The 26,688-nt window shown below is 43.8% G+C and overlaps 1 protein-coding gene across 1 annotated transcript; it reads left to right on the top strand.

Annotated features, from left to right (window-relative positions):
- On the top strand, nucleotides 1-26,688 carry TBX18 (T-box transcription factor 18). The gene is given in 13 exon segments (XM_029047612.2): nucleotides 1-298; nucleotides 2,325-2,523; nucleotides 4,545-4,646; nucleotides 7,711-7,882; nucleotides 13,479-13,514; nucleotides 13,517-13,648; nucleotides 15,278-15,342; nucleotides 21,973-22,067; nucleotides 23,213-23,267; nucleotides 23,269-23,405; nucleotides 23,408-23,460; nucleotides 23,462-23,657; nucleotides 23,660-26,688. Coding segments are annotated over 13 exon segments (1,794 nt in total). The 5' UTR covers nucleotides 1-21; the 3' UTR covers nucleotides 23,935-26,688.

Below are 26,688 nucleotides of genomic sequence, written 5' to 3'. Positions count from 1 at the left end.
GTATGCGCCCGGGCGCGGGGCATGGCCGAGAAGCGCAGGGGCGCCCTGGGCGGCACTTTGAGTCTCAGGGCCCACGCCTTCTCCGTGGAGGCGCTGATCGGCGCCGAGCAGCAGCAGCTGCAGAAGCGGCGCAGGCTGGGTGCAGAGGAGGAGGAGGAGGAGGAGGAGGAGGCGGCCGAAGGCGGGGAGGAAGGAGCGGAGAAGGGGTCGGCCCAAGGAACCCACCAGGCCGCCGCAGACGGGGCCGCCAGGAGCTGCGCCGAGATGGAGAGGGGCCGCGGCTCTCGGGGACCCGCTGGTGAGTCTTCCCAGTCTGCCCCCCGACCCTCTGCCCGGCGCTCTGCCCACTTTCTGTTGTTGTTGGTGGTATTTGTTAAGCGCTTACTCTGTGCCAAGCACTGTTCTAAGCTCTGGGGTAGATGCAATAATAATAATGGTGGTGTTTGTTAAGCGCTTACTCTGTGCCAAGCACTGTTCTAAACTCTGCGGTAGATGCAATAATAATAATGGGGGTGTTTGTTAAGCGCTTACTCTGTGCCAAGCACTGTTCTAAACTCTGGGGTAGATGCAATAATAATAATGGTGGTGTTTGTTAAGCGTTTACTCTGTGCCAAGCACTGTTCTAAACTCTGCGGTAGATGCAATAATAATAATGGGGGTGTTTGTTAAGCGCTTACTCTGTGCCAAGCACTGTTCTAAACTCTGCGGTAGAGGCAATAATAATAATGGTGGTGTTTGTTAAGCGCTTACTCTGTGCCAAGCACTGTTCTAAACTCTGCGGTAGATGCAATAATAATAATGGGGGTGTTTGTTAAGCGCTTACTCTGTGCCAAGCACTGTTCTAAACTCTGGGGTAGATGCAATAATAATAATGGGGGTGTTTGTTAAGCGCTTACTCTGTGCCAAGCACTGTTCTAAACTCTGGGGTAGATGCAATAAAAATAATGGTGGTGTTTGTTAAGCGCTTACTCTGTGCCAAGCACTGTTCTGAGCTCTGGGGTAGATACAATAATAATGGTGGTGTTTGTTTAAGCGCACTGTTCTAAGCGCTGGGATAGATACAGTAATAATAATGGGGGTGTTTGTTAAGCGCTTATTATGTGCCAAGCACTGTTCTAAACGCTGGGGTAGATACAATAATAATAATGATGGGATTTGTTAAGGGCTTATTATGTGCCAAGCCTGTTCTCGGCGCTGGGGTAGATACAGTAATAATAAGGTTGGGATTTGTTAAGCGCTTACTATGTGCCAAGCACTGTTCTTAGCGCTGGGGGGGGGGGATACAAGGTAATCAGGTCGTCCCACGTGGGGCTCACGGTTTTAATCCCCATTTTACAGATGAGGTAACTGAGGCACAGAGGAGTGAAGTGACTTGCCCAAGGTCACACAGCTGACAAGCGGCGAAGTCAGGATTAGAACCCATGATCTCTGACTCCCAAGTTCGTACTTTTTCCACTAAGCCACGCTGCTTCTCTTAAGTGCTTCTCACTTGGCCAGGCACCAGCTACGACCTCAGCAAACGGACGCGGGTGGGCGCAGACATAGCCGGGAAGGCCCGAGCGGACACTTCTTGGACGCCCTTACCGTCGGCGCTCCCCTCGGACGGGTTGTCCGGTCCTTCCCCGGGCGAATGCGGATGCGGGATTGCTTTTCCCGGTTTCCCGAAACGGGACCGGCTCCCGGGGGAGGGTCCCCAACACATCCCCCCTCTCTGCCCCCGGCCTGGGCAGCCCGGTGGGAGGCACGTCCCGAGCCGAAGCCTCAGTTTCCCCGCTTGGAGCAGGAGACGAGGACCGGCCTGGGTGTTCAAACAGATAAGACGAGGACCGGCTTGGGTGTCCAAACGGACTTGGGCTATATTTCCCTCCCCGATCCAGACAGGGTGAGGGCGCCGCCGGCCATAGGGCCTTGCAGGGCCTTGGGGTCCGGTGGGAGAAAGGACCAGAGCCTGGAGGGGTGTGTGTGTTGTGTGTTGCGTGTCCATGTGTGGACGGGGAAGGGGTCCCGGCAGAGGTTTTTAGCTTCTCCCCCGCGCCCCCACCCACCATCCTGAGAAGCAGCGTGGCTTAGTGGAAAGAGCCCGGGCTTGGGAGTCAGAGGTCATGGGTTCTAATTCCGCCTCCGCCGCTTGTCGGCTGTGGGACCTTGGGCAAGTCACTTCCCTGTTGCCTCAGTTACCTCATCTGTAAAGTGGGGATGAAGACTGTGAGCACAACCTGATGACCTCGAATCTACCCCAGCGCTTAGAACAGTGCTTGGCACATAGAAAGCGCTTTCCAAAAATCAAAGGTATTATCATTATTATCCTGGTTTCTATTTTCCAGGCGGGGGCGAAGATGGTTTTCCCCCCGGACCCTCCCCATCCGAGTCCCCCGGCCCCTGCCCGGAGGGATCTCCGGTCGCCCCGCCAGTCCTGCCCCGGCCGGGCTCTCCGCAAGCGCCTAGGGTGGACCTGCAAGGGGCTGAACTCTGGAAACGTTTCCACGACATCGGCACCGAGATGATCATCACCAAGGCGGGCAGGTAACCCCCTTCCCCTTCTTCCCAGCCCCTCACACCCCCAACCCCCCCCTCCCCCCAATCGTTGAGGCCCTTTGGAACTTGCTGGGATTTCAAATCCAGGGTGGAATTTCGTTGCTATTTCGTTTAGCCCCTTTCCTTCCCTTCCCACCCGGCCTGCGATCGTACAGTGCTCCGCACAGAGTAAGCGCTCAATAAATACTACTGAATGAATGAATCACGACCAAGGCCGATTGGCGTGTCTTCCCCCAAAGGGGATTTTTGTGGAGGTTCGTCAGGGAACAGAGAGAGGCCACCTATTTGTCCCAGATGCCCCATTTCTAGCCTCTCCTAGGCCAACCTTGCGGCTCAGAGGGTTTCTGCCTCACCAGGATTCGTTGGAAATGTGGGGGCTTCAAGCTCTTGCTAATGGCCTGTAATGAACATTTTCTTTGAAGCTCCCCAATAAAATATGAACAGGCCAAGTTCAGTTTCTGATGTACAAATACCTGCCCTCGCTCAAGGAGGGAAATGCACCGTTCCACAATTTCTAAGGGATCTCCTGCCCAAATCACATGAAATCAAATGACTTGTGGGTGTGGAATCTGGTTTTACAAACGGGGAAATATGGGTCGTAACAAATTCTAGTAATTTATCCAGCTAGTGAACGGAGCCTAAGACCTGAACGTAAAGAAGTGGTTCAAATAAAATGATTTGTGAGCAAGCCAGGTCCGGGTTTATTTTAGATGGACACAGAAGCATTTGGGGTTTTAAAGTTTCCTGTTCATTAAGTACAATGAAATCTCTGAATATTATGTTCTGCTAAAGAAATCTTTTTTCCCCTTCCACTGGATGCACATGGTAAAAACCTGGCTAGCATAAAAGTATCCAAAGTTATTGGAAATTACAAAAACATATTTTATTAAATCCATATGCTACCTTCTACATTTTCAGAGAGGTTTTATTAATGATCGAAACACAGTCTTAAACAGCACAAAGCAACATTTGTCTTACGAAAAGTCCAGTTAAAGACTTTTTCTCTCTTACAGGTGCACTGAAATAACATTCAGAACTAGTTAGCCACTTACAACTTTTTCACAGAAACTGGCCTTAATTTCAGTCGTGTTTTTAGAATAAAATATCTGATTACTAAATTAGATTTGTGAACGTTGGAAAGCCATAAGAGGACATGAAGTGAAAAAAAAAAGGCATTATTGTGTTTGGCTTGAGGCAAGTGTATCACAGAATTATTTGTATTGTGACTTAAAAATCTCTAGGGTGTAGAGGGCGGATAGCAGTTAATAAAGATTGTATCTTTGTGTTCCATCCAGCAGCAGCAACTGGGAGAGGCAGAAATTAATCTCTTCTCATTATTTTTTTCAAATTTCCCAATTCTTCAATTATTCTTGTCGAATTGAAGAAAGTACAATTGGGGGGTACATGTTACCCTGTGTTTGGTTTCTGCTTTCAATAAAGAAGTTTTACTATACCTTTCAAACTTAGAGAGACTTTTGCACTTCACCTTTAGTATGTTGCAGGCAGGAAGTCGTGTCTCAATAAAGAGCATACTGTTTGGGGAGAGTGTGGCACATTGATTCCTGGTGCTTTTTTTTTTTTAATAACCTTGTTTAATTTCATGCTATAATATATCAATTCCCAGGATTCCAACATTACCAATTATCAAAATCTGAATTCTCAGTTCTCCAGTCAGATTCATTTAACATTTTGCATTGTTGGAATGTGCTTGAGCAACTTGCTTTAAACGATTCTAACACGTTAGTCCATTTATTTCTGTTAGCCCAGGAGTGAATTTCAATTCCAAATGAAACTTTGGTCAGCTTTGAAAACCTACAAGAGTCGGATTTTAACAGTTGACTTGAACATTTTCAATCATTTTATGGCAGCTTGTTCTTGGTAATCAAAGCAGATATTGTGTGTTCATCTCAAAGATATGCATGTACTGCTCAGTTCTGTTCTCACCATCTTCGGGCCAGTGTTTTCAAAAATGCTTTTTTTGTTTGTTTGTATTTTTTGTTGTTGTTCAGACGTATGTTTCCAGCTATGAGAGTGAAGATCTCAGGTTTAGACCCACATCAACAGTATTACATTGCCATGGATATTGTACCGGTGGACAACAAAAGATACAGGTACAGTAATTGCAATCAAGCAGACAGATTGCTGGTCTTTAGAACTGATCCTGGCTCCCATGTACCCAGACGACTGTTCTGGGTTCAGCCCGTCTAGAATTCTTTTTTACCATTTTAGAGTTTAAGCATGTTTTATGATCACATAAGAATTTTAAGTTTTCTTAGAATTTTCTACGTATAGCACATAGTCCATCTTTAGATGAAAAGTCTGTTGTTATTTTACTGGGTATTACTGTTTCTTTTACCCAGTTGGGAGACATTTTTAATGCAGTTTTGTTTTCTGTTGAAAATAAGCCCCCTTTACCTTTTAAAATTGGCTTTTCATGAAACTATTGTGCGTGAAAATAGTGAGTAAATGCATAAGAGTGGCAGAAATGTTTTTTTTTCCCCCTTGGAGAAACCAAACTAGAATGTAAAATACTGTGTGCAACATTTAATTCGATTTCCTCCGGGTTTTTTTTGGGGGGGGATTTAAATAATCTTCAAATACCCTTTGTATTGATAAATTTGGATTTATCAAAATAAATGTTTTAGGCAGCTTCTTGTTTTTATTTCTCATTTTTGGATTATAAAGAAATATGCATTAGCTTTCCTTACTTCACTAAAGCTATTTATGAATGATTTGAAGTTAAATCCTTTTTCTTCCAGCACAAAGCAGTATTTGCATTTTTTTCCCATTTCACGTAGTAAACTGATTTTTTTTTTCTGTTGTTGTGGAGCACTGGAGGTTTTTTTCTTCTTCCAGAGTTAGAGGATGGTCTATTTAGTGATACCATTTTGAAACTTGAAGTTTTAAGTGTTTTTCAGTGGGTGGAAGATGCCGTTTTTAATGTCGGCCATCCTTTTCACTTCTTTCTTTCTGTTTTGTGTAAACAGCCAGACCACTTTAATAGGTTGTTAAATGAAATCAGGTTTGGTTTCCACTGCATTTTTTTAATTTAGGAAATTGCTTTATTGAAACAGGTCTATGGTGTTAGACGAGCAGACAGATTTTAATTAGCACATGAAGTTCAGAATACTAATAAAATGGGTAAAAGAAAAGTCAGCTTTATTGTTTATAACTTTTATTGTGCCATGATTGCATTGGTGTTTTGTACATAAAGCATATTGGTGAATAATTTTAATTGAAATCAATTATTTTGTATACCTGCAGAGTGGAAAATAAGTATTAATATCTGAGTCCCACTGAAAGCTATAAGCAAAATCCTCTTTCCACTGTAGGTTTTGGATAGGGAAAAGAATAAAACTCAACATACTTGGAAAGTGTTCCTTTTTAGCTCCTAATCTGTCTCCCACAATTTTTTTTTGGGGGGGTGGGCAGAGCTGTTATTATTACCACTAAAATTTTTATTTTTAACTAAACATAAGCATTAATTTAAAATTCTATCAGCCTATTCCACTAACCATTAAAATGCTCTATTTGATGTAAACTTGGGAAAGGATTTCCATTTTAAGTCCTTCCCAAATAGAAGAAACTACAATTGCAAATTTTACTATTTGGAAAACTAGATGTGACATTTTGAATGGTAAATACTTTAAACTTTGGAAATACTGTTCTAGATTTTTTAAAAAAGCAATTTTGTATCTTCTGCAATCTTATAGTTTCGGGCATTTGTACAGGATTCAAATTCAAAGTTTACATAAAATGTAGCTTCTTCAAGTTTAGTGCAAATATTTTACAAAACTCTTCAATATTTTATGTCTTGCCAATGTACTGAATAATATGTAAAGATATTTTTACCCTTTTGTGTGTATTCTTTTCCCCAGGTCACAAAGCGTATTTTACTTTGAATTTTAGTTATCTATTTTCAGGAGTGTATGGAGTCAGATTCTAAATATTAGGCAACTAGTATAGTTTGCAGTGAGAGTTAGTGGATAGTTTTATATGTTTTTTAAATTGGACTTGGTAGAATTTTCTGAATTTTCAAAACAGATCAGATCCAGAAAAGTTTGTTAAGGCAAAACACTATATCTTGCATGAAACCCATATATATGTGTGTCCACATATGTACACATTTTTGTGTTGGAGGGGTGGGGAGAATTCCTAAGTAACCCAGAATTTTTTTCTGAAGGAAGGGTTAAAGGACTCATTCAGTCCAGGCAGCAAAAGGAAATGAATCATTTGGATACAGATGAAACAAACAGCTACCTGAGACCCCAAAATGGATGGCAGTGTATCTCGGGCAATTTCAATCATAAAACAAGCGTCAAATGAGCAGATGCCTTTCAGCAACTTAAAATTACCTTTGGACTGCATTTTCCCAAATTTAAAATGATCTCAAAATCTTCCCTCTAGTCAACTTCCCAGTTTTCCTCTTTTTGTGAAGGACTCATGCAAGGAAAGTTAATGTTTGTTTTCTGGTTTGATTGAGTAGATTTTGGAAGATGCTGATGATGAAGGCAGACTATTTTAAATTATAACAAGTAGCTTCTACTATATGTTTGCATTAGTATTTTTAAAGGGTATTTTTTCCTTAGCACAACTAGTATTCTTAAAGGGGTTTTTTTTTTCCTCAGCAAAGCTACTGAGATTTATAATCCTAAAGAAAATTAATATACTTCTTTCAAATCATAAAGTTAATTTTAAAGGGCTATTTTTGGAAGTCTATTTTACAGTTTGTCATATTTGAACATTTTAAAAATTATTTTTGAGTTAGAATCAAACCTACTCAAAGGAGTTTTATGCCATATGTCAGGCACACCTTAAAAAATACAGTTAAATAATTAATCGACAGGGTGTGGTTTAAAAAAAAATCTAATACAGAGGCACCTGACAGACCTTTGAAGAGATTTTAGCCATGCTAAATTACTTCAAGATTTGAGGAACATTTGTACCTGAATTAGAGTGACTTCAAAATTAAGACACCCGCATTTTCAACAAATATACTTTGTTCTTGATTATTCTAACAGTAACAGCAGCAACTTGATTTAAAAAAATCCCTGCATTCCCCTTGGGTTAGTTGTGCAGAGGAATCGGCTCTTTCTGCAGTTCTGGAGCATCGGCTAGTTCATCTCTGACCTAATCGACAATGTCACAGCTCAGAGTGCCGGGTTTTGTTCCCAGGTACGTCTACCACAGCTCCAAGTGGATGGTGGCCGGCAATGCTGATTCCCCGGTGCCACCCCGAGTGTACATCCATCCAGACTCGCCAGCCTCCGGAGAGACGTGGATGAGGCAGGTGATCAGCTTCGATAAGTTGAAGCTCACCAATAATGAGCTGGATGACCAGGGACATGTAAGTATCCAGCCGTATCTCTGCCAGGGGTTGTTTTCCTTGGAAACTATCTGTGAGTGGATCATTCTGCCTTCCTGGTTTTCCAGTCCGAGCAGCGTCGGTGCTGAGCAAGTTTACATTGCCAATGGGTCGCGTGTCCTTGGGCAGACCGTTTTCTGAACTGCTTGAGATGTGAAAAAGGAATTTTGGTTTTTTCTTACCTGGGTGGAAAGGAACCTCAATTAGCAATGTGTTTTTTAACTTAAACATTTGTCTGATGTCCCATGAGGGGCTAATTATGGCACTCAGAATATGAGCAGCATGAGAGCCGGGTTAACTCAAATAATGATTTATTGCGTACCTTGTGCCTCAAGAGCCTAACCCAGCTGAGGCTTGTTACTCTTCAATCACTGGCAGAGACTCGTGGTTAGAGTGTTACTGTTTGTAAGCTCTAAATGTTTAGTTATGGCATTATCTAATATGACAAAATGCCTTCTATTACTATTTCCTTTTACTCGCCTCACTGCTGAAACATGGCAGATGTGAACTGGGGTTTTTCCAAAACAGCCCAACAGTATAATAGACATGATACTCAAAAAAGAGAGTTAATCAAGGTGCCCTTATGCTTTAGTTAATTTCTATATGTACAGCAATAACCCTGGTCCCGATGCATATCAGCTTTGTGTGGTGGAACATTCGGGAAGGAGAAGAGCAGATTTTTTGGAAGCCGTGAAGATGTTTATTAAGCATTTTCCCCACATCCCTGCTGTAAGCATTCTGGCCCAGCAGAGCAGAAGTGGCCTCTCCCCAAAGGTCAAAGAGGGTTTTAGACTTCTCCTAGATAAAACTTTGAATTTAGTGAGATCGGGCTTCCAGTCCTGGTAAACCACATATAATGATACACCCTGCTACCCCTACCAAGATTGTGAGCTCTGTGGGGGACATGGACGGTATCTCATTTATGATATTTATTGTTGCCCCAGCACTTAGCACTGGGTTGGGTGCAAAGTAAGCCCTTAATAAATACCGTAATTAGCTCTCCAGAGCAGCATCACTGATTCTCTGAAAATGGCAAGGTAAAGCTAAGGCTTCTTGCATCTATTTACGGGGCCATCTCCTACCATCATTATTTCCTCCCCGCAAATCATCAAAATGGCTCACACCCTCAGCCGATAGTCCTGGGAGTCAGATGCCTGGAACATCAATGGACTAGAGTTTATGATTTTGGAGGTTGTCTCTCATGTGCTGACCCTAAAGTCAAGAGGCCAGAAAAGCTGAGTCTTGTGTTTTCATAGGGCCGACTTTATTTGGCTTATTCATTGCCTGTTGGTTTCTTAGTACAATTGCAGAGTCCAGAAAAAAAATTGCCAAACTTTTATTGCTGCATCAAAATGCCATCTATGGTATCTTATTTTCTCTCACTGTTTCCCATCTTCCTATGCCTATGCGCAGAATCAAACTGAACAATTATCTCTTGCTTGGCTGTGGTTTAAACATGCAGAATCAAAGAAGAGGAGGCTGGGGTCAGGCGACTGAGATGTCCATTAAAATTTTTCTGAGCAGAAAAGAATCATGGTTCTTAAGGCTAAATACGGCAAAATGGTCTAACTTTCATTGAAGTGCCTCCCATGTTTATTATTATTAAAGATATCCTCAGCCTTCATAACAAATCTCTCCTCAAGATGACAGAGATTTGAAATCTTTAAATCTTATGGAAGGACCCAAACACTCTATTTCAGATTTGAAATCCACAGAATATTTGCTAGGCTCCAGTACATTTAGATCTTTACTTTTGATACGAAGTGATTTAAAATTATTGGAACAGTTTCCATAAGTGCGTCACTCTGGAAAATTCAAACAGCAATCTAGATCAGGGATCTTAGCCTCATTGAACTGCTACAGCGGTACAAGAGGGGATAAAGGATGCCCATAAAATAAAATCCTGCCTCTAAAATCTGGGTGATTTTTATAAACACACCATTCATCAATAGCAAGAAAAGCAAACCCCCAGAAAATTGTATTCTCTAGGAAACCGTGTTCTTTCATTGTTGGCCTAGTGGTTGTTCATTAAAGGTTCATCTTGTTCTGAATGTCCTGAGAAATATACAGTAAAAATACATGAAATTGTACCGGTTTGTCATGAGAGTGTTTAAAAATGTTGATCCAACTTTTAGGAGAAAAGGTGGAAAGTTTCAGGGCACTCTATGCCAAGGACTTTCATTTCCCTCCCTCCACACCTCCAGGTTAGCACATGGGCTCTATTTTCAGGCTTCTAAGAGAATTTGACTAGAGGTAGTGCTTATCTCTTCTCCCTAGTTGTCCAACGTGGTGGGTACCCCCACCACCATGTTTATTCTGCGAATGGTCAGGCTGCGCTATGGCCTCCGCATTTCCTCTTTAGGCTCACCATCCTTCCTTCCCGATCCAGTTGACTTTTCTATAGGACAAGTACCTCCATTCCCTAGCTAGGCTGAGGAATCAAAGTTGAAGAGCCGGTCAGGCAATTTCTTCCCCTTTTTTGAAATTTACTGCAATTGGAAGACTTCCCCGTTTCCCTACCACAGGTCCTCACTCTTTGTTCTTCCTTAACTTCCAGTTGGCTCAAGTTGGGAATGTTCAGCTTCTGTTCAAAATTAATTCTCAAAGCAAAAAATCTCCCTGATGCCGCCCCACACAATCGGACCTCAATGATGTCACAGATAGCCACTGGTATGAGTGATTTGGCTGCAACTCTTATTAATAAAATTTAAAATACATGAAAAACTTCAAATAATCACCAAACCCTGATGCGGTCCAGAGGAAACTGTCCCAAAGGCCCTGGCCTTTTCAGATCTTTATTGAACATTCCGTATCTATGGAGGGCTTGCCAACTACTTGAAATGAAGAACTCCTGGAGAAAGGTTCTGCTGAAGGAGTTTGCTTCCTTGCTACAGCCAATGACAAAACTATTCAAATGCAGCCATTCTAGCTCACTGTGGGGCTTTCACTTGTTGGCGCTAATTAGGAGCTGCACCTAGGCTGCAGACAGCCTTGTTGGGATATTGCAGAAAGCCGTTTCCCTTACAACCTGGAGAGGGGAGAGGTTGGGAGGTTCAGTTTCCACTTTATCCCCTCCAGGCTATAATGAGGCTCTTCAGAAGCATCTCTGCCTCAAAATCCTGAAATTCATCCTTCCAGAAGAGAGTACCCAGAGTTGGAATATTCCTTTGAAAAAAAATGAATGCTTCCAGAGGAAAGGTGTGAGGACCCCTTGAAATCAGATAACTTCACTCATTTTCTTGTAGGCATATGCTGATTCTGGGATGCAATCTGGGAGCTCCAAGACAAAGCTAGTTTTGTGACCCGACCATAACTATGGTGGATCAGCTTTTTCACACTATGCTTCCTTTTAATCTTATTCCTTTTGTTTTCACTTTTTCTTAGTCCCAATCTTGGCTTGGACAGACCAATTTCAGCTTGTTGTGTGTGTGTGTGTGTGCCGTGTGTGCGCAGATGATGCTTCTGATAGCCAGATTCCAACAGTCCAAGTGAGTGTGCTGGTGAGACCAATGTGTGATTGGGACTCCTATCATGCCGGGGTGCCTCTGAAAAGATTTCCCCTAGTAAATGTCACATCCTGAGCCTGGCACCATATTGTTTCTGTATTTTGGTTTTTGCAGTGTCGAAGCCTTTGATCTGAATTTCCTGATTACCAGATTCTCAATGAACCTGCCTTCAGTTGCCTCCCAGCTGTCCATGGTTTACTTATGTCTTTAAAACTGTTTCTCGAATGAGTGAAGGAAGAAAGAACACAACTAACCTGCCTTTCAAACCAGAGAAATACAGGCGCTATCCCAGATCAAAAGAACCTCCAGGTTCAAAGGACCTTGAATTCCAATACCTACAAGGGGCCTTTCTGCTCTAGGTGAAGTTCTGAACAGAACAAAGTGCTGTGATGCAGTCTATTTAGTTGCTTTGTCCTGGTGGTGTTTGCCCTCTCCTCTCCATCACCATCTTGGGGCTTCCAAGATTATCACTTGCACCAAAGCTGTTGAATCCCTGCAGTTTCCGTTTCCACTCTCCCTCTTATCTGCTTGATAAAAATTTAACCTAATCCAATCCTGCTGTTTCTATCAAACAGACCCATGACTCATTTCTGGTATGTGAGACTCGTTTTGGGTAGGAAATTGTCTCTATTTGTGTTGAATTGTACTTTCCAAGGGCTTAGTACAGTGCTCTGCACACAGTAAGCACTCAATATATGCAATTAAATGATAAATGCTGCCCAATTTCAAAAAGATTATCTCCTCTAATGAGTTTGGACCCTAACCACTTTTCCTCCATTCTGGCGTGTCCATGAAAATTTAGTTCAGAGCTTTCTTAAATGTCATCAAACTTCAGTTTACTGTTGCTTCTGACAGCTAAAATACTGATTCCCAGTGCTCAGAAGAGTGCTTGGATACTGTAAGTGCTTAACAAATATAATCATTATTATTATTAAAATTATTATTATTAAATACTTGTTACAACAGAAAGGGTACATTTTCACTTTCTGGGAGTTAGGGAAGATGATATTTTGGGGGGTTGGAGAGGGTTTTTTTTCTGTCTCCTGTACAAGTCAGCTATATCATTCATTCTCGTAAGTCTCCAGTTTGGGGCTATAATTTAATTTCTCTGATTTTAACCATATGGGATTATTGTTGAAAACTTTTTAATATTAATAAAATTATTACTGTTAACAAGCTTGGCTAATAGAACAAAGGCCAGGAAGTGGCACCAGGTAGGAATCTGAAGAGGGAGACAGAGGGAAAAGAATGGGAGACTACAAAGTAAACGGCTAGAACACTTAGAACTTTTTATAATGGTTACACACACAGCTTAAAATTGATATTGGAAAGTTCTAAAATACCAGATGAAAGTTGATATATATTTTTAAGGGCCCAGAAGCAGTAGCCAGAAAAAGCTCCCATAAATGAGTAAATGTAGTTGAGTTCACATTTTCTTTCTGGTAATGGTGAGAATGAGTTGCAGTGTTTGTTTTAAAATACTAAGAAACATGAACTAGATAATATGCTAATTAAAGTATATGATTGAGTATGAAACAAAGAGTAAGAACTTTTTGTTGATTTCTGGAAATGAAATTCAAAGCATCGTTGTGGTGGTAGAGGCAGGAATCCTTTTCTGGTTCAGACCTCTTGTTGATGGCATCAGATGCTGAATGAGAATGTGCTAGAGTTGTTACTATAATAATACTTTTTTTATACACTTGTTAAGTGTTTACTATGTAATATAGAGGATTTTGGTATTAAAGTTTCATTCTATGAATAAATATGTGTTATGAACTGGAGGCAAAACCAACTTGAGAATTTGAGCCCCATCCCTTCAGTTGATATGCGTTTGGAATAGCTCTCCTGTGTACTTTGTGCAAGTGTAAAAAGGGCAGTAGTTTAAGTCCTAATTGATTGTAAAGCAGGTTTTTTAATTCCTCAAAATTGGATAATGGGCATCCCTTTAGGTTTAATTTCCAAGAGATAGTTTTGATAACCAAGAGATCATGATGTCCCTATAAAAATGACTGGGAGCACTAGTCATTTGGAAAGCCTTTCTGATGGATTTTGTTTTTCTTTTGGGGATCTAGATTATTCTTCATTCTATGCACAAATTATCAACCTCGGCGTCCACGTCATCCGCAAAGACTGCGGCGAATGACCTTTCACCTGTCAAACCTATCCCATCAGAGAAGGAGTGTAAGCATTCTCCTTTCCCGGAGACTGCTTTACCACAGTCACCGCATACCAAAATCAACAGGTTAATGGTGATGGGCGGAGTGTGGGGTAAGGGGGAGGGAGTAGGAGAGGGACTGGAAGAGAAAGTCAGGAAGTGCACTACTTTATTGAAGTTTCTGAGACCAAAGGAGAGTAAAATTAGTTTTTTTGTATAAATCTGGCCAAAGAATAACAACAAGCAATGAGTTCTGCATCCAAGCCAACGGCGGCGGGGCAGGTGGTTGATGTAGACATGTCACCTCTAAGGAGTGTCCTCTCCAAGCTGTTAGAGGACTCACTCCTTCCTCTGTGCCATGTGCAATCTTTAGTCTTGTCACCTCTGATGCGAACAGATAGCCATATAGCCATTTGGGGCAGGATGGGGTTGGAATGTCCATAACATTGCTCCAATTAATAGGCTCAATGCATGGTGTCTAACAGCACAAGTTTTTGAGGTATCAGATACACTTGTTTTCATTCAATCCCAGCTTGCTTTCTGTTTATTTTATTCTGATGTGGCATCTGTAGGGAATAGAAAAATATTGGGCCATAACAATCAGATTTTAGGGGACTGCCTTAAATCCAAAGTTGCCTGCTTTGAGAAATATAGTTAGTTTGTAGGAATTCCCAATATACTTGCCCCGGTTAGATCATTATCCAAACACAGGGCCAGCTCTGGGATTCGTAACTAAAGCAGCAAGCTCGAAGTGTTCAGAGAGCACCAGAGAAGGCTTGTGGGAGCTGGAAAATAACGGTCTTAGAGAAAAGTTTAAAGAACTGGAGTTATTCAGTCCTGAGAAGAGAAGGCTGAGTGTCAGTTTAATAACATTCTTCAAATATGTGGAGATATTATTGTGAATCTATCCCAGCACTTAGCATGATGTTGGGTACATAGTAAGCACTTAATAAATACCCTAACTAAATTCTGATAGAAAATGGGGGCTATCCATTTCCCTTTTACCCTTAGGGAAGAACAAGAGAAAACAGGGTGAAGCCACAATGAGATGGACTTAAGGCTGAGTCTGCATCTTTTTTAGAAGATCATTTTATGGTCATGAGATGCTTAACCTAGAAATGGGGACCACTTTGTTGTTTGTTGGATAACCTTCTCCTGAAGTCTTCAAAAATGGTGTAGGCAGTCATCTTCCTGGGGTATGGCCCTGCTTTGTGGACTAGATGAACCCTCAGGATCCCTTTTTAGCTCTAAAATCCCATAATTCCACACAGGAAAAGTTTTGGAGGAATTTATGCATATCTTTTGGAATTGTAGGTAGCTGTGGGAAAGAAATTTTTGACATCCCCTCCCCATGCATGGGTCTATTTGCTCCAAATTTGTTTTAGGTAATGATTCAGTTGGGGTTGTTTTGTCTTTTTTTTTTTAAATTTGTTAATTGCTTACTATGTGCCACACTCCTGAGCACTGGCATAGATACAAGCTAATCAGGTAGGACACAGTTCATGTCCCACATGTAGCTCACAGTCTTAATCTCCATTTTACAGATGAGATAACTGAGGCACAGAGAAGTTAAGAGACCTGCCCGAGGTCACAGAGTAGACAAGTGACAGAGCCAGGATTTGGACACAGGTCCTCAGACTCACAGGCCCATGCTCTTTCCACTGGGCTGCGCTGCTTCTCTTCAGTCTAATTTTTGTTTTCTTTACCCTCCTCCAGATTACTCGACTGAAGATTGACAGGAATCCATTTGCCAAGGGATTCCGAGACTCGGGCCGAAATAGGTAAGTTATGGCCTATTATTTATGGGCAATGAGAAGTGTTGCCTGTTCCAATTAATTAATTCATTCATTCAATCGTATTTATTGAGCGCTTACTGTGTGCAGAGCACTGTATTAAGCACTTGGAAAGTACAATTCAGCAACAGATCAGGGACAGAGGTCATTCCGGCCATTATTTTAGAGTGTTTGACATTGGCTGACCCTGTTGAGCATTCATGGCTGTAGCTGAAACTTTCCGGTGTTTATAGAGGAAGTAAAAATTCAGCCTGGCGTTTTAGTGAGTGCCTCCTCATTTTTCCTCCTCTCCAGAGGCGGGAACAGGTTATATCATAAAGACTGTATATAAGGGATCTCCAAACCCCACCAATGGGATGAGGAGCATTGCTACCCGTGGCACTACAAGGTTGTTTCCTGGCAGAATTTGTTCTGCTTTGAATCTGCTGTCAAAGCACCATCTCTACTCAGTCTCCCCACCAAACAATGTATTTCTTCTGGGTTCTTAGCAAAAAAGGAATCTTCCTGGAATTTGCAACACAGTAAGCAGCACAGCCTGCTGCTTTTTAAAACATTTGCCAATCACTTTATATTAGGCAATGCAGAGACCCTCCCACACCCCACTCTACCCTGATCATTTTCACACTCTTATTTTTATTGAATCATTGTAATGATCTTTTAACAACTGTAGCTCCCTATAAAATACCCAGCAGCTTTTAATGTGTGCCAAGGATAGACACAGTGATGAATTTCTCATCAAATCACATATGTTCCATACACCTTTCCCCCCAGATTGCTAGTACTTCTTTCATATTGTCTCCTCTATGGTCTAATTCCATATCCTTGTGAAACACATAGCAAGCCAAGGTTGTCCTTTGTAAGATGGCGAAAGCTTAGGGTACAGCAGTTAAGGTTCTGCCCATGTGGTATCATGTGACATGCAAGAGCCCGTCGGTCCTTTGAAACACAAGTTGCTGTTGGGTACCTTCTTGAAGCTGAATCTCAGAGGCTTTTTCCTCCCATGGCCAAGATTTTCCATTCCTCACCTCTCCTTCGTCATGAAAACCTCATCCCAGAAATTGATTCTTCTCTGCTTCACGTACTTGTTTCAGAGAATTCAGCTGGGATTTCAGTTAAAGGGAGAACTGGCTGTTGTCTTGAATTTGATTAAGTGGATAGTCCCAATATCACCCCCTCTGTAAATCCACTCTGGGCTCCGAATGATCTGGTCTGGCTGTCAGTGTTGATTACATGAACTACACTTTCTACTGTCAGTGTCCTCCTGCTATGAATGTCAACTCCACCCCCTCGTACAGATGGAAACACTTTGGGGCTGTTAGGGGGAAGAGAGGAGGGGACTTTTTCCCCAAAAAAGAGTTGTGGGAAAGACCTAGGGGAGCATGAATGAAATTTATTTTTCACAAGAAGGATGCCCAGTACTTGTGGCAGTCCAGCCCTTCCGTGTTGATTAGGAGAGATGTTTTTGGCAAGAATTAGGAGAGATAATAATTGTAATGTTTGCTAAACGTGCCAAGTACTATTCATTCAATTGTATTTATTGTGTGCTTATTTTGTGCAAAACACTGTACTATATGCTAAGCATCAGGGTAGATACAGTACAGTCAGATTATATTTAGTCTTAGATAATATCCTAGAATTCAACTAGATTTTTTTGGTTGATTTTGTTTTTTTAAATAGTATTTGTTAAGAGTTTAGTACGAGCCAGACCACCTGTACTAAGCACTGGGGTAGACCCTGGGCTGATGCAGCTTGGGACACAAGTCCATGTCCTGAATGGGGCTCACAGTCTTAAACCCCATTTTGCAGATGAGGTAACTGAAGCACAGAGAAGTGAAGTGAACTTGCCTGCAGTCACACAGCAGACGTGGTGGAGCCAAGATAAGAATCCATGTCCTCTGCTCTCAGGCCCTGTGCTCTTTCCACTAAGTCACGCTGCTTCTCATATAGCTGCAATTTTGACAAAAGAGACATTCAGATGATTTAGGAGGAGTTATTTCTCTGAAATCCTAAAGATAGCGGATGAGTGGGTCTTCTGAACCATGTGCTAGGAGTCTTGAATAGAATAGCAAGTCGCTCTACGGGCTCCTGATGAGAGACATTTCAGTCCATGCGTGGCCTTTAGATACTTTCCCTTCATATTCCTCCCTCCCACCTTCCTTGAAAGGTAGTCAGTCAATTAATCAATGGCAGTTCTTGAGTGCTTCCTGCCATTGAGCACAGCAATAAATGCTTAGGAAAATACAAAACAATGAAATTGGTAGAGATAATACCTGCCAAGGTGTTTCCTTGGAAGGGCCAAATCCAGAATTTGGACAGCCGGGCACTGGTTCCTCTGGGCTAAGCGTAGCCCTTACTGCTCATTGGCTATTTAGACGAGAAAGATACAAAAGGCAGATGGTTCATGCTGAAAATCATCCCTAGATCTCCATTAACATTTTAATTCAAAGCCTGCCTGAATTTTTTAAAAAAGTGGGATTTGGCCTTCATCAAAAAAGGTTTGAGTCAAAGGCAGTCTGCTCCTGTGGCTACCTCAGCCCACCTATCACAGTAAAGCATACCACCCGTTTCCTTTCTTATTTTTGCTTTTCTTCCTATGTGTAGTAACAAGTTGAACAAGGCAAGATTAAACAAAAGACTGGAGTTGCTTCAATCGATAACAATTCTGTTTAATTAAAAATCTTTCCTTCCAGGCCCTTTATAGCCCATTCCAGATTGTTTATAAGAATCAGTAGCTTCAGCCTTACGAGCTCTTGCTCAGAACGTTGCTAAGTGAAGGGGAATTTATGTGCTGAGACTAGTTTCGTTCTTCAGTTAGCCTTAGGTTTGACCCTATAAAATTGTTTTACTCAGGAAGTACAAAAAGTACTGCTCTTAAATGCTTCAGGAAAAGCCTTAGATTTTTGCTAAATAAACCGGGCCATTTGATAGCATAAATTAGGTTCGTGATAAAATGTGAAATTGTTCAAAAAGCATCTTGTATAAATTATCGCTTGGCTCCAATCCTCCAGGCGGTGCTTTTATCTCTGCTTTAACTAGAAGCGAAAGTCTCCATTATTGGAGAAAAAGAAGGCATTCTTTTTTCTTCTTTAGGCCAGTTTCAACTAATAAAGATTTTCTAACCGCTTCCTGCAAAATGTCCATGATCCCTTCTGGATTCTGGCAGTGTGAAAAGGGAGAAAAGGTGAATTTCCCTCGAGCCATACCATTTCCAACTTGGCAGATGTTTTGCTCTGGGCTCTCGCCTGGAGTCTCTGCAAGGGGCGATGATGATGGTGGATCCCCTCTCTCCCCTTCCCACCCCACAATCTCTGAGCAGATGCTCGTGAGCCCCAGCAGTAGGCAGGGGCCCACCCTGCTGGGGAGACTCGGGGAGTGGCAGATTGACGTAGAAGGGTGTAGTGATATGATTCAGCTGGGAGAAGTAAATGCTTTGTAGTTAGGCTTGGCTTCCCTTGTGGACCTGGCCTTTGGCTGGGAATACCTTGGCTATTCTTCATCTGTTTTTATAAGATAGTCCCAAAGCAAGTTATGAAAAGGTCCCAGGGTCCCATCCATTGTTAAGGTCAGAGGACAGTTGAGGGGGAAAGCTGTTTAAGAAATTTAGTTAGATATTATTAATTGACACCTTTAAAGCAACATGTATTAAGGCTCAGGATTGATCCTAGATTAGTTTAGTGGTTAGAGTAGTGGTAGTAGTCAGTAGGAAACAAGTCTACCAACTCTGTTATATTGTATTCTCCCTAGCGCTTAGTACAGTGCTCTGCACACAGTAATCACTCAATAAATAAAATTGGGGTGACTGGCATTGACTTAGTTTTGATCATAAGCGTATCATCGTACTGAATGTTGGAAGACATAATAATTATGTTATTTTGAAGTGCTTACTATTGTCAATGCACTGTTCAAAGCGCTGTGTAAATAATAATAATAGTGGTGGCATTTGTTAAACGCTTACTAGTGCCAAACACTGTTCTAAGCCACTGGGGTAGATAGAAGGTAATCAGGTTGTTCCACATGGCGCTTACAGTCTTAATTCCCCATTTTGCAGATGAGGGAACTGAGCACAGAGATTTGCCCAAGATCACACAGCAGTCAAGTAGTTGGGATTAGGTCCTCTGGACTTCCCAGGCCTGTTCTCTTTCCACTAGGTAACGCTGCTTCTCCTTGAATTTCCTTTAAGAAATTCAAGAATAACCTTTTAAAACCCTAGAGTGTTTAGCCTTAGTTCACAACCCAAATACCACCAGTCTCTCAGACTTTGAAAAAGTCTTTTGACCACTCGGTTAGTCATCTGTGGTCTTACTGGAGGCGTTCCCCATCTGGATCTAACTTCCTTTGACCATTCCAACTCGTTATCCCAAGTTACATTCCGTTGGAATGGAGCATCCCTTCCGTTCCTCTGAGAGTCATATGCTACCTAGCAGTGAGGAGAAGATTATTCCATTCGGCCCACCCCATATTCCAGGTTGGGGGGCCTGGGTGTCACACTGGCACCACGAAGCCAAAGAAACTCAGGCCAAAGACTTCCCTGGGTTGTTTTTCCACTGAACGTTTAGCCAACTGGGTGGCAGGGGACGGGCCACCAGCGAATCAGTCCATTGTATCCAACCGCAGTGAGTACCATATGTATAAAAACTCGGGCTGCTCCTGACCCTGCCTCTGCCTTCGCGCCGGTCACTGCTCCTGACCCCTCTGTAGCCAGATTCTTTCTCTGATGGTTTCCCTCACCGCAGCTGTCCTCATAGCTTCATAGTCTCCCTCCTTTCCCTCCCTCCCCGGCTCTTCCTTTTCCACTCCCAGGCCTTCCAGTCTCCAGTCTCCCTGCCAGTTGCTTTGTGGACACTTCTGAGCTGACCAGAGCCCTCAGAGTTGACCCAAAAGAGACAGTTTCTTCCTCATGAAGGAGTGCCCTTATATGCCTAGCTGTTGGGGTGTAACAAAGACAGGATGCCTCATGGAACCGGAACGAGTTTTATTACAGGGATTGCGAATTAAAGGACCCTGGCAGGCGTGCAGCGTTTGTAGGAAACTTGCACCTTTATAAATCAGCCATCCCCAACACCCTGGGGATTTGCTGTCATTTTGAGTGGTGGGGAGGAATTCCGGACAGTGCGGTATTCTGCATTCTCTCAGGCCTCATGAGGGAAAGGAGCCAGGAGGCAGAGGCAGCCCCGCTCTGGGATCTGAAGGACAGACTCTCAGTAAGTCAGCCAGCTTCCAGAGCACTGAGTGTTATGGATCATACCGATCAGCAGCCAAGGGACAGAAATACACAGGAGATGCACCCGTCCCTTGGGGAGGTGACCTGACCCACACAGGCGTGGGGCTTCACCACCTGTTGATGCAGCATCGAGCCTAATGCTGCTCATGTCCAAGGCTAGAGTCGCAGCCAGATCATTCCCGGGAACCACGCAGAACCTGTCCTTCTGCAGGGTCCCCGGTGGCATTTGCGGCCTAGATGTACCCAGGAAGTAAGACATGCTCCCTGCTATCACAGAGCTGCACTGTAATGGGGGAAGACTGAGCTTACATGCAGACCAAAGAGCTATAAATAAGAAATACTCCATGAAGGATAAAAATATTTCTGAGGAGGCCATACCTGCCTGACCCAGTTTTGATGTTCAGTACCTGGGCTGCTATGATGAGCAAGTGTCAGGGACCAGCCCCTGACTCTATTTCAGTAAGGTTTCTTAAATAATAATTGTGGTATTTGTAAGCACTTACTTTGTGCCAGACACTGTACTAAGTGCTGGGGTAGGTGCAAGCTAATTGGGTGAGAGACAGTTCCCTATAGCACAAAGGGCTCACAGTCTTACTCCCTTTGCCAGCTGAGGTAACTGAGGCACAGAAAAGTGAAATGACTTGCCCAAGATCACACAGCAGAGTGGCAGAGTCAGGATTAGAACTCAGCTCCTTCTGACTCCCAGGCCCTTGCTCTATCCACTAAGCCACGCTGGTATCTCTTATGAGAGGATAGCCACCCCTAAACTGTTTTCCAGTGTCCTTTCCTTCAAAGATCAGAGTTTAGTCCATCCAAAGTGGGTCTTTCTTATTTGCCTATTAGCAAGCTCCTTCAGCCAGCTGGCCAACCAACAGTCCTTACTGAGGGCTATCTCCCCAAAGGGCACCTTGGTGCCATCTAAGGTCAGTTGCCATTGTGATTGGGTACTACAGTCTCAGTAGGACTCTTACTTTCTACTGCCAAAAATTCCCCAACAGATTGCCCTCTGGGTTCAAGATCGGAAGAGGCAGGGAAAGGGAGATATAGGTCACTGTTTTCTCAGAACCGGGGCTCTGAACAGCTAGTAGGTGATGGCAGGGGTTAGTGTGGCTCACTATCAAAATCCTTCCCCCTTCCCTGATCTTTTCCTATCCTAGGGGTTTTGTTTCCTGAGGTGAATTGTTGACACTGACTGAGCATTCATTTGGAGGTTTCTGCCTCCCCAGTCAACAGCGAAAAAGAACCAGAATCTCTTTGCCATCCTGGGAAAAGCAGTTTCCTGAGTCTTCAGTCCATTTGCTAAGGAATACAGCTTGAGGTTTATATAGACCGCCCAGGAAGGATGTGAGAGGTTAAATTTTAGTTAGCAGAAAAAATGATATGGCTGTTTCTTGCAGAATGGGATTGGAAGCTTTGGTCGAATCATATGCATTCTGGAGACCCTCTCTGCGAACGTTGACTTTCGAAGACATCCCTGGCATCCCCAAACAAGGTACGTGATGAGTAGGGGAGGGCCTTCGGTCAAATTTCAAGGAAATGAAGGGCCAGGGTTTGTAAGCTGGTGCTCAAGAAGACAACAACCCACTTAAAATTGTTACAGGGGCAGTTGTCTCCTCAGTGTCTGTCTTCCCCTTTGGAAGTACCTTGGAAGTAGTGGAGGGGGAGGATGTATCAAAAATAGTGTTTGTAAGCCCTGATTGTACATGCTGGTTGTACAAACTCTGAGTGTTTCAAACTCTACTGTGCTAGAGTTTCTCCACTCCACTATATTGTCTGATTTCATGGAGCCAGAGAGAATGTTTGAGATAGAACAGGTGGGACCCTGCAGAATCCACCAGAAAGCTAAGAGTAACTTATTGTTGAAAGCCAGTCATTTGTTTCTCAGGACAACTGTCCTCCAAACAGCAGCAACAGAGTTGGGAGTAAGGGATGGAGACTTTTGGGGATTGAGTGGCATCTATAGACATCAGCTTATTTCCTGTCCAGTTGCTTCTGCGATGGTCCTGTAGATGTAAGTTCTAATGCCTGCAAAGTGTCTAGAAGCCCAATGACAGCTCTGTAACTTGCCTGCATGTGACCTTGGGCAAATCACTTCACTACTCTGTGCCTCTGTTTCTTCATCTGTAAAATGGGAATAAAAGACCTGTTGTCCCTTCTATGAAGACTGTGAGCCCCATATGGGACAAGCTGTGACTGACCTGATTATCTTGTATCCACCCCAGCACTCAGTTCAGTGCTTGACACAGAGTAGGTGTTTAACAAATAACTTTATTAATCGGGAGAGGCTTCCTGCAGGAATTATGGACAGGGATCATGTCTACCAACTCTATCATATTCTTCCAAGTGCTTAATACTCAGTACTGTTTGATCTGCCCACATTTAGCCCTCTATAAATACCAATGATTGATGAACGAGAAGCCCAGCAGAAAGGGGAGGGCAGATTATGTGTGATTTGATGACTTCCAGCCTTGCACCGGTGGTGGAAAGGCATCCCATTCTAGTTTCTGGGTAGGACATTGCTTTGCATATTGTAGGATCTCCAACATAGTCATCAGGCCTCCCGATTCTCAAGCCTTGCAGGGAGCTCCAGCCAGCCATGTGGCATTTCCCAGTGACGTCTTGCCTCTTCTCTTTCAGGAAGTGCAGGCTCGTCCCCCTTGCTTCAAGGCTCAGGGAACGGGGTTCCAGCGCCCACCCCACCTCCTCCCCGGCTCCCCGTGCTCCTCACCCGCCTTCCACCTCGGCCCCAACTCCGGTCAGCTGTGCAGCCTGGCCCCAGCTGACTACTCCGCCTGCGCCCGGCCCGGCCTGACCCTGAACCGCTACGGCACCTCCTTGCCGAGACGTACAACCGGCTGAGCAGCCCCGGCAGCGAGACCTTTGCCCCCCCCGCGGACTCCCTCGTACGTTGGCGTGGCGAGCGGCGCCACGGTGAACATGTCCATGGCGGGCAACGATGGCGAGGCCTTCGGCTGCCCGCAGACCGGCCTGTCCATGCAGATCTCCGGGATGTCCCCCAGCTCCAGTTACCTCATGCCCTCACCCTCTGGCAACGCCTTTGCCACCACCAGACCCCACCAGGGCCTTACAACGCCTTCCGCTTGCACAGCCCCTGTGCCTTGTATGGATACAACTTCTCCACCTCCCCCAAACTGGCTGCCAGTCCGGAGAAAATCGTTTCTTCCCAAGGAAGCTTCCTGGGTTCCTCGCCGAGCGGAACCATGACCGACAGGCAGATTCTGCCCCCGGTGGAGGGAGTGCCCTTGCTGGGTAATGGGGGGCAGCAGAATTTCTTTGACTCGAGGGCTCTCGGGAGTCTAACGCTGCCATCCTCCCAGGTATCTGCACATATGGTTTGATGGAAGCCATTTCGCCAGTGACCTCGGGGTTTCCAGAAACATTGTTTTAGTTGGGACAGAAGGACCCTCGGGCGGTAACTTGTCCAATGTGTATATAATAGAAGATGAAGGTGCACTGGGACTTCTGGACTTGCTTGTGGTGAGATTGTTGTTTTATATATGTGTACATGTATACTGTATATACATAGCTTTTGGAAGGCAGCAGAGCGCAGTTCCATGTATCTTTCCGGTAAATTCAGTTGCACGGAACATTTGCACAAGCGCAACATATTCAGCAGAAGTTCCACCCCCACGACACACACTTCTCCCCACTCCTACTCCCCTGCAGCTCTCTCTGGAAAACAGAGTTCTAATTTTTATGGTTCAGCCCCCAGCGATAACCAAGCTTAAACATTTCCAACCGGCTTTTTGTCCGAAAGAATCCTGGGGCGATATGACTTTCATGAGGAGGTAAGGAACGGTTTCTGAATACCGTTATTTGGAAGCATCATTGGCCGCTGAGTTGGGGTTGAGGGCCTACCCAGCAGCCCTAGAAGATGTAGGAGACGCATTAACCTTAGTTGTCAGAGATCGGGGCAAGGAAGGAGTAGGGTGAGATGGTGAAAAGAATGGCTGTTTCTCAAGCTTCTTCCCATTGGCTAGTGTGATGAAAGATCCCGGGAGTGTTGTACCCCTTGAAAAAAGAATGGAACACTCCCTTTTTCAGGGATTCCTCGTCCATTTCCAGCTTCCCAAGGGCTGATCTGCTGTTTGTTTTTTTTCCCTCTGCTAAGAGCAAGTCTATAGCATGTTGATTTTTGTCCGAGCACTGTCAGTGAACAGGCAGAAAGAGAAAGGAGTTTTCCCACCCAGCAGTCCCTCAGTCTTATTCTGAATGTTTCCTCTGTTCTTCATTCACTAGAGATTAAAAGATACTGACACCAGCGCAGTGGTAAAAAGAGAGAATTCATGAGTCCCAAATAGTGTGTATTAAATTATTGCAAAAATGAAGATCAACCCCTCCTCCCTTTTTAATCACGATAGCAATTCGGTCCATTTGTCTCTCGGGTTTCTTTTAGCTGGGCTGATTGAGATTCTGGCTCTCTGTGGAGTTTCTCCCCTAATGGCTTCAAATGGAATTCTTGACCTAACGGATATAGACAGGCGAGAGGGAGAGTATATCTTTATTTATAGTCTTGTGTCAAATGGATCCTGCGACCTGGAAACTCCTTCTCGTAACCTTACTCTCTCTCGGAGAGGTTTGATCTATGCAAATTGGTCATGCTCTTTTTTGGTTTCAAATACCACTAGGAGGAATTTCAGTAGTGGACATCCAAGAAGCTGTCTTTATTGGGTGGCAATCCAAAGCCCTAAGCTCCTTACTAACAGGCTGCCCTGAATTACTTCTAAATGAGAAGTTGGTACTCAGAGTGCCTACCCATAGCCGAACTTCAGTGAACTTTTTATGTAATTTGACTGTGATTTTCTTGCTCACCTCTGGAGCGTGGTAAGGGGAGAGAGCTATTGAATGTTGGTATTGAGCTCATTATGGGCAGGGAATGTGTCTGCTAATTCTGTTATATTATACTCTCCTAAGCACTTAGAACAGTGTTCTGCATGTAGTAAGCACTCAATAAATACTATTGATTGATTGAGAGCCAAAGCTCTAGATTTGTTGCCTGCTCTCCAACAGGGTCTGCCAGGCAAATGGGGCATAATGGGGCAGGGAGCATTATTTCTTTGCCTGCCTATCCAGATGGCACTGGGGCTTCCTCCTCAGTGTGGGTGGGGGTGAAGCACTGCACCCAATTCTCCCGGAGCATGAGATCTGTGCTCTTGCCCAACCAGGCCAGAAGGCAGCCCGGTGCCATAGCTCTGAACCATCGTGCAACCGGGCACATAGCCAGCTCCTGCTGATAACGCATCAGGGCGGCCTTCTCTAATTCCCCTGCAGCGTTCTAGCCGGAATGCCCAGCAAACCCCCCACCCCCACCCCCACCCTCGGTGGCCAAATGGAGGGTAACTCCGAATGGGTCTCATTTTTCCCCATCACCTCCATGCCTGAGTCGCTTGTGGTGACGCCAGGCTGCGGTTGAATCTCCTTTTGACGGATGTGTCATTGACCTCACCTCTCCCGCTGAACCTCAAGGACTCCTTGGCACCCGCTCCACGTCACCGTGCTTCAACCTAGAGCCCAAGAACACCTGGAAGCATTTTGAATCGCTTTAAAAATGCCATCAGTGGGGCTGCCAGAGCTGTGTGTGAGCTGCCCTTCTTGACCCAACCAAGTTTGGCTTCACATGGAAGGACCATTCCGGATCTCAGAGGGGAAGCCACAAGGCAACAGCCCCAGGTATTTATTTGCAAGAAAAAGGAGGATTGGCAGTGTATGACATGAGAACACGGAAAAAGGTATCCTTCTGTGCCAAACTGTTGTCACCCAGGGAGCTTTCCTATTTGCCGTCTGATCTGGAGCTTTTTGCCAGGCCACAAGCCACGCTCAGGAGCAAAATCCTTTTTTTTTTTTCTTGACAGTATTGTTGGGACATTTCCTTAAGTTTCCTTACTGTAAATAGCCCTGTGCCACCTTAAAGGCTAGCTTTTATGATCATATTAAAATGCTATATTCGCAATGATAGCTGAACTATATATCTGTATTTTATAAAATTGACACAGAAATTATATCAAAGTGTATATCAACACTTTTTATTACCTTGGAAGATAATCGTTTTCAATGTCTGTTTGTAATGTAAAATTAAAAAAAAAAATGCAAAA

The sequence above is a fragment of the Ornithorhynchus anatinus genome, chromosome 19, assembly GCF_004115215.2.
Source record: "Ornithorhynchus anatinus isolate Pmale09 chromosome 19, mOrnAna1.pri.v4, whole genome shotgun sequence".
In the NCBI taxonomy this organism is placed as follows: Eukaryota; Metazoa; Chordata; class Mammalia; order Monotremata; family Ornithorhynchidae; genus Ornithorhynchus; species Ornithorhynchus anatinus.
This window is presented reverse-complemented; position numbering and strand designations above follow the sequence as displayed.